This window comes from Barbus barbus, assembly GCF_936440315.1.
Source record: "Barbus barbus genome assembly, chromosome: 27".
Taxonomy (NCBI): Eukaryota; Metazoa; Chordata; class Actinopteri; order Cypriniformes; family Cyprinidae; genus Barbus; species Barbus barbus.
The window spans coordinates 17,311,532-17,327,375 of NC_136755.1; the positions used below are offsets into that span (position 1 = coordinate 17,311,532).

Consider the following 15,844-nt stretch of genomic DNA (forward strand, 5'->3'; position numbering starts at 1 on the left):
AACGTATAAAAATTAAATTGTATTTTCTAGGCATTACAGATTAATACATTTCTATATTATAACATTTCTATATTATAACCATATGTTTTTGTTATGCTTCATATATGTTTTTAGACATAAGAAATTAAAATCGGAAGTGACGTTTCGGAGAATGTTTGTCGGCCATATTTGTGAGTGGCATCTTTATTTATTTATAAAATAAATAGCGTTATTAGAACTCTTTTATAACTCTAACTCTATTGATAACTTAGTATAGTCATAATTTCATTTAAAGTTTTAGTTCTGTTTTGCGCTCGAACACTAAACTTTCAAAATGACAACTCGGAGTGCGGGGCGGAAATGCGCTGCTTCTCTGTGAGCACTGGTCTGTTTCCGTGTGAAGGTATGATTGCGAGAGATTAATGACCCAGATAGACATGAAAACAGGTCCTGCTGCTGGAAGGGTCTAATGTCATTTTGCGTTACAGAAGTCTGACTGACATTGAGCAGGTGAGTGACAGTGTTTTACGCTGGTTGTCAATAATATGTCGATAAATACAGAGTGCGATGATGTTCGCTCATTTGTGAGTTATTTCATATCCAGTGGTAACCAACACTAAACAGCTGTTGGCAACCTGTTCACCACTGCTAATCAGCAAAAACTGCAAATACGCGCGAGCTTCAACCAATCATGCATGAAAATCAGCAAAATAAACAATGTCGACGAAATGTGACATTTTTGGGGGGTTATAAATGCAGTTTGCAGCTGTGCGCAATGTGAGCGTTTCCCACTTGCAGGTGACAGTATATTTAAAATCTCATTTAGATTTAGAACTGATACGCCAATTTTTCGTTATAATTTAAAGAGCGAAGGTGATTAATATCATCCTTTAAATGATTAATTGTTTGTCAATCTTTAATTTCTCGCATGCTCAGTTAAATGACATTGCTAGCTGGGCACGGAAAAATAAACCCCGAGGGGTTTAGCACTAATGAATCCGTTTACTCAGTGCGTTGTACTGTATTTGTGTTGGCGCAAAGAAGGCCTGTGATGACAGTTTGCCAGGCCGGATCTTTACACCTGTCCTTGTCTTGTTCACACAGCCGTTTCTGTCTTAACTGCAACGCGTCACCTTTAACTGTCATGTACCTGTCTGTCCATCATAACATCTAAACTCTCTTGATATTACTTTGAAATGAATAAACGACAGAAATTAATGTAGAAAAATGTCTAATGTGTTAAATAGTTAATTTCTTTCTTCTATGAAAACCAAAAATGCAGCATGACCGCTTCAGTCACCTTTCGCTTTCATTCAATGTAAAACAATGCCGTGAAAATGAAAAATGATCGCAAGTGTCATTCTGTCAACCATCTCCTTCCGTGTTTCATTTGAGATTAAAAGTAATACAGGTTTTGAAGAGTATGCCGGTGATTAAATGACAAAATCATAATTTCTGAGTCATAATCTCTTTAACTATTTATTCCTTTGCGTCCTTATAATACCATCCTTTGTCTGTTTGTCATTTTTTAGAAGTTCTCACCTGAATGTTGTACTCTAATGTAGTGCATCTTAAACAAAATCTTTTTATCTTTTTATTTGGGAATGTAATTTTTCATTCATGTGACTTTTTTTTTCTCCAAACTTAGTCAAATGCAGTTTCACTTCCTCAAATATATAAGCTAACATCTTCATAGCCTGACTTTAAAGTATTTTGTGTATGTGTGTATATTTATTTATCGCAATTAATCACATCCAAAATAAAAGTTTTCGTTTACATAATATATGTTTGTGTACTGTGTTTACTTATGTATGTATATATATAATATTACTTTTTTTATTATTTATTTAAATTGTTAAAAATATATATATATTTTTTTGTAAATGTTGCATTACCACATTGTTCTTTTATTTTATATTTCGGTATTGTGTATTACTGGGTTGTCAGTAAATCAAAATAATGATGCAAAAGTTTGAATTCGATTAGGACACTTGAGTAGATAGTAGGCTGTTGATTTTGTAAACATAACCGAGATAAGATTACAGACTTTAATTTGAATATGAAAGTTTGTAACAGAAATCCCTGTATTTACACAGTGCTATGGTGCCATGCGGCTGTGGCTTCAGGAGGTGTTTGTGTGGACGACTTTTTATCTCTCTGCTCCCATTTCACATCATTTACCTCCCTGTATTACCGGGCTTTCTGTAACATTTTTAGGGAAAGGTATGACAAACATTCTAAGTAACTTTACAAGCAAGTTTTTGTTTAACATAGGTCAGATAAATTGGCTGTATGACTTTGTTTTTGTTTTCTTTCCATAAGGTCCTCTTGCTTAGTTGGAAGATGCCCAATGCGGAGCCAAGGATGCACAGGTGGAAATTGCCCGCCCAGTTTATCTCACTGTACCTGAGCTATCTGTGTTTTCTCTGCGCAGTCTCTGGTAAGCAGGTCCTGTACATTTTTTTTTTTCCTGGAAGTCTGTGACCTCTGTATGAAATAACTCTGAATTATGCGAACAGTTATAGAAAGACATTAAAACAACACCTAAAAATATTAAAACTAAAAAACACTAGTCCGCATCATTAATCAACTAGTTGAATGTTTGACAAATGTCTATATGAGTATATAGGCTATTTGTGACTTGTAGCGGTCATGAGTGATGGCACTGATTTGGAGGGAAGCATAATGGACACTCTGTGTTCCTTTTCACAAAAGGCGGAAATCACACAACAGGCCCACAGTCCCCCACCCCAGAGAAAAACTGCACGGGTGGGGCTGTGTCTTGCAGTTCAAGTTTCACATGCTAGCCCATAATAAGCAACCCTCTGTTGTCATGGTTACAGTCTTTATGGACAAAACAGTGTCTATGAAGGGATTGGGGAAGGGGATCGATGTCTAACTGGACTCTGACTTCCTGGAACTTGTCAGTGCAGAAAAGTACAATGTGTTAGTGTGACCTGTATGATAAACAGCCTTGTCTTGTGGTGGCATGAGCAGGCATTATTTCCCATCGTATCAGGGCTAAATGCAAGTCTACATGCAAGTATTGTCAATAGCCTATTGTTCTGAGCTCCACAGTTGAGTTTATGTGTGTAATCTGTCCATTTAAAAGCCATTTCTATACCATATAAATTGTATATTATTTCCAGTGTATTGGCCAATATTAGAGAGTTCATTAATTTTATCATGACCTGTATTGAATATATATTTAGTTGTGTATGCTTAATTCCTCTGTTTTTACTTTTGTTGTAATTTAATGCTCACTAAAAATTTTAAAAACATATTATTATTTTTATTATTAAATATTTTATTTATTTTATTTTAAGATTGTCTTTGCCATCGTCTAATGCTCAGTTATATTAGATATATATTAGGGCTGTTAACGTGTTAACGCATGCGATTAATCTAAAAATCTTAACGCGTTAATATATTTTTTTTATACAAATTAATCGTTTGATAAGGTTTGACCCCAACTTCTTGCCGTCATCGCAGCGCGGAAGGTATCTATCATTCATTGGTAATCTATAATTGCCTGCGTCCCAATGTGCACACTATCCATCCTAAATTCTATGTGATATTAGTAATTTTCAATAATATTTAGGGCAGATAGGGTGGATAGTATGCACGTTGGGACGCAGGGATTATGTGATTTATGAGGCGCCGGGCTCGACAAAAGTGAAGCAGACGCGGAGAGAGAGAGAGCGACAGTGTGTGAGAGATATGTATACTCGTATGTGATAAGGGTACAGCTAACCAGTGTTGCCAGGATCGTGGTTTTCCCGCACAATTGGGCTATTTTGAAAATACAGTCAAGGGAAAAATTAAAAATCGGGTTGCGATTTTTTTTGGGCTACTTTTATAATGTACCGCGGCCCCCCAAAGTGTACACGTGATCGCAAAAGGGAGTTATTACAAACACTCGATGGTGGTTTAAAGTGAGTTCTGAGTAAAAGTGTACTATTAATCTCATAAATTGCCTTATGTAGCATGACGCTAATGTTAGCTCTAATGCACCTGCAGAACAGGTCCAATTCTTCTTCATAATGCATTTTGTCATATTACTTCATGTAAGGTCGCAAGAAAATGTTTTGTTGTATTTATTTAGAAATACTTTTGATAATAGTTGGGTAAATGTATACTGGGATTGAAGCGATATGGCTTGGTAAACGTTTTATTACCAGTATAAAGACTGATTAAAAAAAAAAAAGACTAATAAGGATTATGTCTCATACCTAGCGGAGGTGTGAAAGGTTCGGTTTCCTTTAACTAGTTTGTCATGCATTTAATTTTTTTTTTATAAATATTTTATTGAACTTGCTAAATATTTTTAAGTAATTTAAAATGATTAAAAACAACTAAATGTTATAGCAAAATGCATTTTTTTAAATAATGTGCATTATAATGTTGAAGTAACTGAAATCACCTGTGGCATTTTTTTAACACATTTCTAGATTTAGAAATCTATCAGATTTCTGTTTATTTATTTAGACAAAATAGTGTATTAAATCAGCCATTTATCGGTTATTGGCCATAAAATAAAAATTATTATTAGCATACAGTCCAAAACATTCATGCTCTATTGCCATAGTTTAGAAATATTTAGCAATCTTTTCTTTTTCTCAGGTCTATTTTGCCCTTGTTAACCATTGTTTTTGCCATGTACTGCATGTCCCTCTCAGGGGTTTCGGCCAGCATGTGCACAGTAACGGGTGGTGTACTGGGTATCCACTGGAGCAGCGTCATTGGTCTGGGCTGGCGGCCACTGGCAGTGGACGGGGGAGGGCCTCGGTGCTGGGAATCCTGCTGTTTGAAGCCCTCCTGCGGTGCTGTGTGGAGTCTCGGTGGAAGATGTGTATTACTGGCCTGTGCTCAAAAAGAAGGCTGCACCATTACATCACTTCCTCAGCCGGATAGAAAATCACTGGGGCTTCTGCAGCAGCTGAACAAGAGCATGCGCAGGAAACCTCGAAATGCTGAGGATATCAGAGTAATCAGGGAAACCGAGCATGTAAGCTGTATTATATGATCTCAAAGGACTTCAGCATTGGGTCTCATTCACTAATAAATGCATACAGCTGTTCTAATAAATCTGTTAAAATCTTCACTGGAAAGATACGTATATTTGTTATGACCCTTATTCTATTGTTGATGAATCTGGATGATCTGAGTTAGGAAATGAGACCCACTATCCTAAAGCATAAAACTTCAGCATGTGTATACTGTCTGATATTGAATATATAATTGTGCATGCTCATTTCCCATACTTTTACATTTGGACAGATTACCATTGACATCATGTAATGCTTGTTTAAAGTAATCTTTTTAAAAATGAAAATTCAGATTTTATTTCATTGATATTTTTTGTTTAATTTAAGAATGATAAATATTTAATAAAAAATAAATATGAATAGCGCTGTTAAATATAATAATATGAATTTATATGCATTAATGTTCATTAAAATGGTGTGGTGATTTGTGTAATTTAGAATTAGGAATTTTCTCATATATTTAGACAAAATAGTATAGAATTTTAATGTCACTGTCATAAAGCATAAAATTTTGCACAATATCTGTTGATTTGCAGGATATATATATATATATATATATATATATATATATATATATATATATAGATTAGTACAATATTGGATATTTAATTGCGCATTCTTATTTCCCATATTTTTAGATTTAGATTACCTTTGCCGTTATCTACTGCAAAAAATAATAAATTAATATTTTACTGTGTAATAATTTTTATTTAATAATGATTAATATTAATCCTGTAATTTATTTATTATATACATAATGTAATAACACTTAAATGTAACAACAAATTATTAAAATGCATTTTTATGTTGTACATTAAAATGTTGTGGTGACTTATGGCATTTAAAAAAAAAAAAGAGTTTTAAAAATGTATTTATTTTAATTTAGACAAAAGTAGTATGGAATTTTAATATCACTGCCCTAAAGCATAATTTTGCACTTTACCTTTTGATTTGTAGTATATCGCTGTGAACTAACTGATATTATTTTCACCCTCACAGGAAATGGATCAGGGCTCGTCTGTGAAACCCACAGCACCACTCACCACATCCAATGGTGAAGCTCCACATACAGCCAGTGAGACCACCATCCAGTCCACCCGTGGCAGTGGAGAACAGGAAGCGATCTCAGCATCTGAGCAGAATTCTACACTGGATGCAGGCTCTGTGGATCATTCAGCATTGAACAACAGTAATCAGTCACCGCAGTTCACACCTGACACCCGTTCAGTGACTCCACCAACTACACCAGCTGGTACAACATACTTCTCTCTATAATTGTGTTATTGTACTGCATGCATTTACAACCTGTCTTGTCAGTTTTACAAAGTAAATAAAAAAGAAACAAAATCAATGTCTGTTTTACAAAACAGACTTATTTGTACTGCATTAAAACTAGTGCTGTCAAACAAGTAATTGCGATTAATCGCATCTAAAATTAAAGTTTTTGTTTACATATGTGTGTGTACTTTGTATATTTATGTATATATAAACATACAGCATATATTTGAAAATATTTACATGTATATATTTATATTCATATAAATTATATCATATGTTTATATATTAAATATATTTATGTTTTTCTTATATACATGCATGTACGTGTATTTATATTTACATCATAAATATACACAGCACACACTTTATGTAAGCAAAAACTTTTATTTTGGATGCAATTAATCACGATTAATCGTTTGACAACACTGATTAAAACCTTGTGTAATGTCATTTGTTTTAAATAACAGTGCGAGAGCTGGTCGTGTCTGCTGGCAAAAATGTGGAGGTCACTTTACCGCGAAATGAGGTGGAGCTGAATGCTTTCGTAGTGCCAGCACCCCCTTCAGGTACTGTTCTGGATAAGCCATTGAAGTTAGTTCCTCCTCCTTGATCTTCGTATTAATTTCTCTGGTAAATCCTTTAGGGGCTAACTATGCCTTTGATTGGCGTTTGAGGACGCATCCAAAAGACTACAGTGGAGAAATGGAGGGAAAACACAGCAAGATGCTTAAGCTCAGTAAGGTACATAAAAAAAAAATGGATCTCTTATTCTTTTGTCTAAAAGGCTTGACTTTTAATTTTCTAGACGTTCCTAATATTCTGAACAATGTTTCCCTTAGCTGACTGTGGGCCTGTATGAGTTTGAAGTGGTAGTGGATGGTGACGGTGCTCACGGGGAGGGATACGTCAACGTTACTGTCAATCCAGGTAACTTTAGTATTGCTGTACCTGCTAATTGTACCGGATTCAGTTTTCAGAGCTGCGCCCTGTTTGGGCAGCCCATATAAATGTCACATAAAATATATATAAGCCCTGTGTTTCTTCCTTTCTATAGAGCCACGAGTGAATAAGCCACCTGTTGCAGTGGTTTCTCCAAAATACCAGGAAATCTCCTTGCCTACAAGCTCCACTGTGATTGACGGCAGTCGTGCGTATCAGATTTTTATTAAATTAAACCTAAATGTCTAAATGTTGTTTTATCCTTACAATAGCGTTTTATACTCATAGTATCATTATTAGTATTTTAAATATACACTACCATTCAAAGGTTTGTGGTTTGCAAAAAAAAACATATATATATATTTATTAGGGATGGGACGATACTTACCTCCCGATTCGATACTATAACGATACTTGGGTGCCGATACGATATGTATTGCGATTCGATATTACTATGTGTTGCTTTTTTTTTTTTTTTTTTTTTTTTTTTTTTTTTGTAGACCATGGGAAAAAGTTACTTAATCAATACCATTGCTGAGTATTTTCTCATTAAAACATATATATATATATATATATATATATATATAACATTTAATACGTTTATTAAATATTTTAAAATGTAATAAATTCATGTGATGCAAAGCTGAATTTTTAGCAGCCATTACTTCAGTCTTTAGGGTGACATGATACATTTTTCAGGATTTTTTGATAAATAGAAAGTTCAAAAGAACAGCATTTATTTTACTGTCATTTTTGATCAATTTAATGCATCCTTGCTGAATAAAAGTTTTTTTTTTTTTTTTTTTTTTCTAAATTGACAGAAGAAAAACCGTTCTTTAATGTAATTTAGAGCTAAGGTTTAACCTAGGGCTGCACTATTAGTAAAAAAAAGAGAATATTGAGGACAGTTTATTAATTGTGAAATATGCAGTGATAGCTTCATTGTTATCAAAGATTATCAAAATAACACACAAATTAAGTGTTTTAATGTAAGTCTTATCAATCAGAATATCAGAAAAATTGCAGTTACAATATCACTGGAAATAATAAATGATCTTTTTTGCCATAAACGAGTAGCCCTAGTTTGAACACATTGCTAAATTTAAGTCTTTAAAATTCTCTGTGATGGCAAATCTGTCTAATGAAATATCTGTGGTCATAAATGTCTTGTGTTTCTCAGAGAGTACTGATGATGATAAAGTAGTGTCGTGGCATTGGGAAGAGGTGAAGGGGCCACTCAGAGAGGAAAAAGCCTCGGGTGATACTGCTATTCTCACTCTCACCAGCCTGGTTCCTGGTAACTACACCTTTAGGTATGTTTTATCCATCTTTTCATTCACATTATGGCCTGTTCGTAATCTTTTCTTTGGGCCTCCCTGGAACCATTTTTCTGAAGTCTTCAGACCTCAGGAAGTAATTAGAGAGCTACTGTAAAACCTGGCAAACCAGTCTGTCCTTGGGCACACTATTTAAAAAACGCTCAAATATAAATAACACTTTACCCACAAGTGTGGTCTGCTCTATCTATTTTTCCTCCAACAGTCTTACGGTGACTGACTCAGATGGAGCTCAGAATTCAACACAAGCCATGTTGTTAGTCAACAAGGCCACAGACTACAGGCCTACAGCTAATGCCGGACCCAACCAAGTGATCACCCTGCCACGAAACTATATCACACTGTATGGCAATCAAAGCACTGATGACCATGAGAATCTGTCCTACGAATGGTCACTCAGCCCTGAAAGCAAGGGCAAGGTGGTGGAGATGCAGGTACTTGAGAAACACAATGATATTTCAAATGCCATTTATGTTTATTATGTTTGCCGACCAGTGGATTAGTGAGCACACCTTTGTTTTGTTCTCCTTAGGGTGTGAGGACGCCCATTCTGCAGCTGTCTGCCATGCAGGAGGGTGACTACACCTTTCAGCTAACCGTCACTGACTCGTCTGGCCAGCAAGACACGGCTCAGGTCACTGTCATTGTCCAGCCAGGTATCTTTTTAAATACAGAGCACTCTGATTCACATCTATTTTTGAAGCTGCTATTTGTGCTTGAGCACTCTGTATGTGAAATCCCTCCAGAAAATAACAAGCCACCTGTAGCGGATGCTGGTCCAGACAAGGAGCTGACGCTGCCTGTCGATCGTACCACGCTGGATGGCAGCAAGAGCAGCGATGACCAAAAAATTGCCACGTACCACTGGACAAAAACCAAGTCAGTTACACACGTACACTCTCCCTGCATGTAATTTTGTGTATATTGAGGAGCGATGGCACCTATTGTATCCGTTGCCGTTCCTATTTTTGTTCTTTTTCTTACACTCTTGAGTCTATGGCAGCCCATGCTGCAAACCGTTATCAAAAGCTTTTTGATAGACCAAACCGTTTTTGAATAATGCATCAATAAAATTGTTGGCATGATGCCAAACTGCATCTGAGGCTGTATCTCTGCAAAGCTTTGACATATTGACAGCAAACTTTGTATGTGCCATTGTCACCTCATACTGACCATACCACGTAGATTTGGTTATGGCCCCAAAAGTGAGAAACCATTCATATTAAACCAATGAAATTTACAAAAATGCGAATAAATTGATTGAATTAGCTTATTGTAATGAAACTGGGCTTACAATATTCCTTGGGTCATACTGAGAAAATGGATATCGGTATTGCCATATTTATGATTTTTCAGACATTTTGACCAAACTTATCCTAAAATGGCTTCAGTTACTCATTGTTGCAGTTGGTCTGTTGCTCAATGCCATGCTTTGCTCCTCATTTTGCCTCTATTGTGCTTGGCCCCTTTATTGCTGCTTGCAGATGTATTTATAATTCTTGAACTTCTTGAATGTTCGGGGCTAGATATACTTTACTCATTTGGACAATTATTTAACACATTAATTAAGTATAATTCATACCATTGAAAAGTTTGGGTTCAGTGAATTATTATTTTTCTTTGAAAAACATATATATATATATATATATATATATATATATATTGAAATAAAACACTGTATTACTTGTAATATTGTAATACTATATTAACTTCTATGGCTACTTTTGTCTATTCAAGGGTTACAATATTGTTCTGCCACAATAGTGTAAAGTATTTAAATTATCTTTATTTAGGAGCTTTTTAAGCAAAGCTTACGAAATAATTTTTTGAATTAAGCTGATTAATTAATCTGCATATACAAGTAATTTAATTTTTATTTGATGGCCCTACTTTTTGTTTTATAAATGTCTTAAGCCCAAGACGCACTGCATTTTCGGCTGTCCCAGATGAAAGGCTGGCTTCTGTGATCATGGCTCCTAATCGGCGGTCTTGTCACACAGTGAGAGGTTCAAAGATGGGCATTGTCAAGGTCAAATTGCCAAAGAGAGCCTACGATAGTTTTCTGACAGTATCGGAAAATCAGCTAGATCAGCTTCCTCTTTTGCTGCTTCCACCTTTTTTCAGCACACAAAACTACAACTGCCAAAGTGTGATTCATCATGCTCTTTTTCTACTAGCGCATGCTGATGATGTTTTATTCTTCTATAGTAACGTGCATCGTAGCATACAAGTCTGTGGGTGTCATCATCGTACAGTCTACATGCATGTCGTACCCAAGATTATTAGATCCATGTCTCACAGTGTGACTTGCAATGATCTTATAGGATTGCTAAAATCATGCAGTTTGTAGAAGGTGGAATGTAATTACTTTAACTGTAGACTCATGGTTTTATTGTTTGATGGTATTACAGTGGCCCAGAAGGGGTGAAAATTGATAATGCAGACACTGCAGTTGCTGTGGTGACCGGTCTGCAGGAGGGCGAGTACATTTTCACATTGACAGTGACAGATGAAAGGATGCTGGAGAATTCCGACAAAGTCTCTGTCGTTGTCAGAGAAGGTGTGTGTGTCCTTAATTAAATCCAAAAATTAAATAAAAAAAATTAAAAGGTTTTATGTGGGTGTTAGTAGGCTTTGTTAAAAGATTTGTTCATGCAGTTTATGTGGGCAAGTCCACCATCAACCTGTTCTATGGTTGTCTGTCTGTAATAATAGAAAGAATTTTCCTTTTTTAAATCAGAGGATGATCAGCCACCAGTTGCCAAAGTGCTGTCCAGTCCTCCGATCACTCTTCCCATCCGTACAGCATTTCTGGACGGTTCTCGATCATCAGATGATAAGGGCAGCATCAGCTACCTCTGGACCCGTGAAGACAGCAGCCCAGCTGCAGGGGTCCGTACTGTTCAGTAGAGTGAAATACATACTAGCCATGCTCCATACATTCAAATGACATTCATGGCTCTGTTGAATATTCAAACACTGTTTGTTCACTCCTGCATGGTAGTGAACAAACAAGTGAGACCAGTTAATCTGGTGTAGTTTCTTTAAGTTTGTTCCTTTTTAAAGGTGTAGTAACTCCACCTGATTGAGGAGTCATATATCAGGACCACAGTGATTTGGACGCTATTTAAATGTGACCTCTGTTTTTTTTTTCAGGATGTCCTGAATAACTCTGACCATCAGGCAATGCTTTTTCTTGGTAATCTGGTGGAAGGGAAGTACACTTTCACTCTGACTGTAACTGACAGTAAAGGAAAGACCAGTACTGATAGAGGCACTGTAGAGGTTCGACCAGGTCAGTATGCTTATAAAAGATAATTACATAAAATGAATATTTTTAATAACATTGCATTAATATTTTTCAATATGTTGCTAAGCCTGTGATATGTAAAGTACTGGCACTTTACAGTGTTCCAGTGTACATTGATTTGTGTAATTCACTGGCATCGCTATCAGCTACTGATATTTATGTACTGTGATTAGCTTTTCCTAAGCTAAAGGAGGCAATAAAAAATAAAATTGATATTAAATTATATTACTCTCTCCTTCTTCCTCAGATGTTCACGAGCGAGACTTGGTGGAGCTGATCGTGGAAGTTGCTGTGGCTCAGGTGTCCCGCAGACAGGAGGATATGCTCATCAGACAGGTTGGCGTCCTGCTGGGTGTCCTGGACAGTGACATCACTGTGCGCGAGATTAGCGCCTTCAATGAGCATAGGTCAGTACAGCTTAACACACGTTCAGGCTTCATAGACTGTGCTAAACTTAATGCCCACCTCCACAGATCTGATTAAATTGCTTCACGGCACTGAAAAGAAAATACAGAAGAATTTCTCATTTTACAATACTCATGCATAGATTCATATAAATAAATGGAACATTTGTTTTGAAATGAGTGAATTAAAAGCTGTTTTTTTTAAAAAACATATTTTACATATATGGGATGATATTACTTACTTTTACAGCACCCGCTTGGTATTTCTGGTATCTGGAGGTCCTGGACAACCTCCATTGGTTGGCCATAGTGTTGCTATGGAACTACGCAGCAAATTTCGCAAGCAAAAAAATGAATTCCTTATCTTTAGGGCCCAGCGAGTGGACACAGTTAGTGAGTATTCATTAAATGCTTCATTAACTCATGTTTGTAATGTAGCAGTGCCCGGTGCTGGTATTTTATTTTATCTGACCTTTCCACAGTCTGCCAGCTGAACTGCTCCAGTCACGGGCAATGCGATTCCTTCACCAGACGTTGTGTGTGCCACCCGTTCTGGATGGAGAATTTATTCAATACTTATTTTTGGGATGCTGAGAGCAATTGTGGTGAGGATACACTAAGCAAAACATTGTGGAGGGAAGCTGTTTTACATTGGTTCACATGAGGTTTGATGGTCTTTATGTTGTTTCTTTCAGAATGGAGTGTATTATATGTGACGATAGCATCGTTCATGATTGTGGTTGCTATCGCGACTGTAACATGGGGTATTGTGTGCTGCTGTCGAAGGTAAGGGTTATACGGATGATAATGTTTATATATCAGGGGTTTTTTAATTCAAGATTTATTGTTTATTAAAATTGTGCATGTCTTGAGCAGACGGAAAAGCAAAGTAAGACGAAAGAGCCGCTATAAAATGCTGGAGGGGGATGATCAAGAATCTCTGGAGTTACAGTTACCAAGACCTGGTAAAAAAAATTATCCATTTGAAGATAATTGTTATCATTGTAGGGATGTCAGTTGCTGAACAATATTTTATTTAATTACCAGTACAAGAAATTTAATACTTTTGTTCAACAAGGATGCATTAAATTAATAAAAAGTGATAGTAAAGACTTTTTAGATTGTTACAAAATATTTTTGTTTAGAATGAATGCAGATTTTTTTTTTTCTTTAACTTTCTATTTATCAAAAAATCCTGACAAAACTATGTATTACAGTTTCCACATAAATTGATCATGTCACTGAAGACTGCAGTAATGACTGCTGAAAATTCAGCTTGCTATAACAGGAATAAATTACATTTTAACATAGAATATAAAAAAGTTATTTTAAATTCTATTACTGTTTTACTGCATTGTTGATCAAATAAATGCTGCCTTGATAAGAAACTTCTTACTGGCTCCAAACCTTTGAACAGTTGTGTAAAAAAAAAAGTAGCTTTAGAAGTCAAAATATTCATTACATTTAAATCAATTGATTATAAATATATTTTTGTTTTTTTTTTTTTGTTTTTTTTTTGTATCATTATTTTACTACTGTATATGATACATTCTCCATTGCAAAGATACTTCCTCCTATCCCTGTCTTTTTCCTCCAGGTCGCTTGAAGCCAGTTCCTGCTCCCACGTCTGCACTCATGCACTCTGATTCTGATATGGAAAGTGATGATGGTCAGGCAGGAATCCCCTGGTCTGATCGAGAGCGCGGAAAACTCCTGCCACCCCAAAACGGATCTCTGCGTAACGGCCAAGGTCCTCATAAACCTAAAAAACAAAGAGAGGAGCTGCTTTAGCACACAAACCAAACCTCTCGTATCGCACCAACGCACTGTTCACCCCTCATCCACGACACGTGTCATGACTTTAATTCAGGAGGGACTTGCAGGACGTCACAAATGATGACCTCTGCACCTGCATCCCTGAGCTGAATAGCAGCCCAGTTCTGAGCCAAAATGAAAATGCATTTAAACCTGAATGGTGGAAAAAGACAAAGCTGTAGAGCCATGCACCTCAAAAAGACAATGAGAATGTACCTGCAGAGAAAGACAAGCGATATATGTGCCAGCGGAACCTGGAAAGGTTTGGGCATTTCAAAGTAGCTCTCTTTTCCCCACCAGAATGTCACATCTCACCATGGATAACTGAGCCTGCCTCACTGTCCCCTTTCTATGAAGCTTCCTGATATGACAGGCAGCCTGTCACATCCAAACACTGCCTGGCATGTCTATTAATTTGTATATTTTTACTTGTGGTAGTAATGCAGAGAGTGAGTCCTACGGCACCCAATGATGTCATGTTGTATGACTGCATGAGAAGGAAAGATTTTGCTTCCCTCGTTCATTTTTATGGTTTGCATGTATTAAATTGAGATGTGCGTGTGCTACTCTGCGGTCTTGTGTGGCTGAATGTCAAAGGTGCGTTTTTGCCACTTTAAACACCAGCAAAAGTGACGTGTGCAGCATAAATAGCCATGTTTGTCAGGGGATAAAGGAGAGGTATCATACACTGGAAAATGCATTGGATGTTGCACTGGGGCCAGTTGCTTACCCCCCTCTGATTTTGTGAATGAATAGGACAGGATGGGGTCTGGCTGGCTTACTCAAACTGGAATTGGCCACTAGTCAATAAGTCATGCTTTTGTTACACTTGGTTTGGTTTGCATTAATTCAGCATTTGACTTTTTTTTATTGTTGATTCATCAGAAATCATCACTCAGTTTTAACGTAATTTCAGCTCAGCCATTTGAGGTGAGACACTTCAGTTACAGTGTTCCTTGATGGTTTGTTATGAAAGAGCTGAATGTCATCTAGACAATGTGTGCGGTTTTTTTGTGTGTTTTTTTTTTTCTCTCTCTCTCTCTCTCTCTCTCCCCCATGTTTGAGTCTTGCACATTTTGAATGCATGGGGAAAAATGAAGGGATTTTTTAAAACCATGCTTTTTTTGTTGTTGTTTTTAGTGAAGAATTCCCTGTTTCATGTGATTTGTTCTAATAACTGGAGTAAATAAAAAGGAAATATATTTACAGCTGTCTTTTGTTTTGTAGTACATGATTTCTGTTCTGAATTTTAGGACTTTTACCAAAGCCTCTTATGATTGCATACAATTTTTGTAAACCTTACCTTAAAGGGCAGTGTTTAGGAAAGCAAGAATCAAACCACGTTTACTGCTTTAAATGGAGCTTAAACTCATCTGAGATAAAATTAGATTCCATCTGCCTATGTTTTTATTTTTAATTACTGTGATCTAAGTGGATGAACACAATTTGTCATCTGCAAAAAAAAAAAAAAAAGAAAAAAGGAAACTAGGTGCAGTTATTTACTGACAGTATTTTCATTTTGATGTAACCTATTTCTTTCATTGTTCATAGTATAACACGAGGAAAATAGGTTACACTTTGTATTAGGCTATCCTTTTTACAGTGTAATATACAATGTCTGTAATTTTGTGATATGTTTGTAATGCATAACAAGAGCACCATAAAATAAAGTTACTAAAAATGCGTTAACATTTAGAAAATTAGTCTGAAATGCCCTGTCTTAAAACACCCTGA

The 15,844-nt window shown here is 36.1% G+C and overlaps 1 protein-coding gene across 3 annotated transcripts; it reads left to right on the forward strand.

The window, feature by feature from the left end:
- The first annotated feature begins 343 nt into the window (after positions 1-343).
- On the forward strand, positions 344-15,324 carry LOC306847658 (dyslexia-associated protein KIAA0319-like protein). 3 transcript variants are annotated; one of them, XM_079381734.1, is made up of 22 exons: positions 344-489; positions 2,076-2,202; positions 2,302-2,419; positions 4,659-4,987; positions 6,027-6,279; positions 6,773-6,871; positions 6,949-7,046; positions 7,145-7,232; positions 7,360-7,452; positions 8,425-8,557; positions 8,787-9,015; positions 9,114-9,237; positions 9,328-9,460; positions 10,993-11,141; positions 11,322-11,473; positions 11,738-11,876; positions 12,139-12,298; positions 12,546-12,688; positions 12,778-12,900; positions 12,991-13,081; positions 13,172-13,260; positions 13,893-15,324. In XM_079381734.1, exons 3-22 carry the CDS (start codon positions 2,323-2,325, stop codon positions 14,084-14,086), a joined length of 2,916 nt encoding a protein of 971 aa, XP_079237860.1. In that variant the 5' UTR covers positions 344-489; positions 2,076-2,202; positions 2,302-2,322; the 3' UTR covers positions 14,087-15,324. The 3 variants fall into 3 exon arrangements, with proteins under 3 accessions (XP_079237860.1, XP_079237862.1, XP_079237861.1); XM_079381736.1 differs by lacking the exons at positions 344-489; positions 2,076-2,202; positions 2,302-2,419 and adding an exon at positions 3,465-3,686; XM_079381735.1 differs by lacking the exons at positions 344-489; positions 2,076-2,202; positions 2,302-2,419 and adding an exon at positions 3,468-3,914.
- The last annotated feature ends 520 nt before the right edge of the window (positions 15,325-15,844 follow it).

Coding starts and splice junctions, on each gene's coding strand:
- LOC306847658 (XM_079381734.1), top strand. CDS start 2,323: ATGCCCAATGCGGAGCCAAGGATGCACAGGTGGAAATTGCCCGCCCAG. Junction 11,474..11,737: donor ACAGCAGCCCAGCTGCAGGG/GTCCGTACTGTT, acceptor TTTTTTTTTCAG/GATGTCCTGAATAACTCTGA. Junction 13,261..13,892: donor GTTACAGTTACCAAGACCTG/GTAAAAAAAATT, acceptor TTTTTCCTCCAG/GTCGCTTGAAGCCAGTTCCT.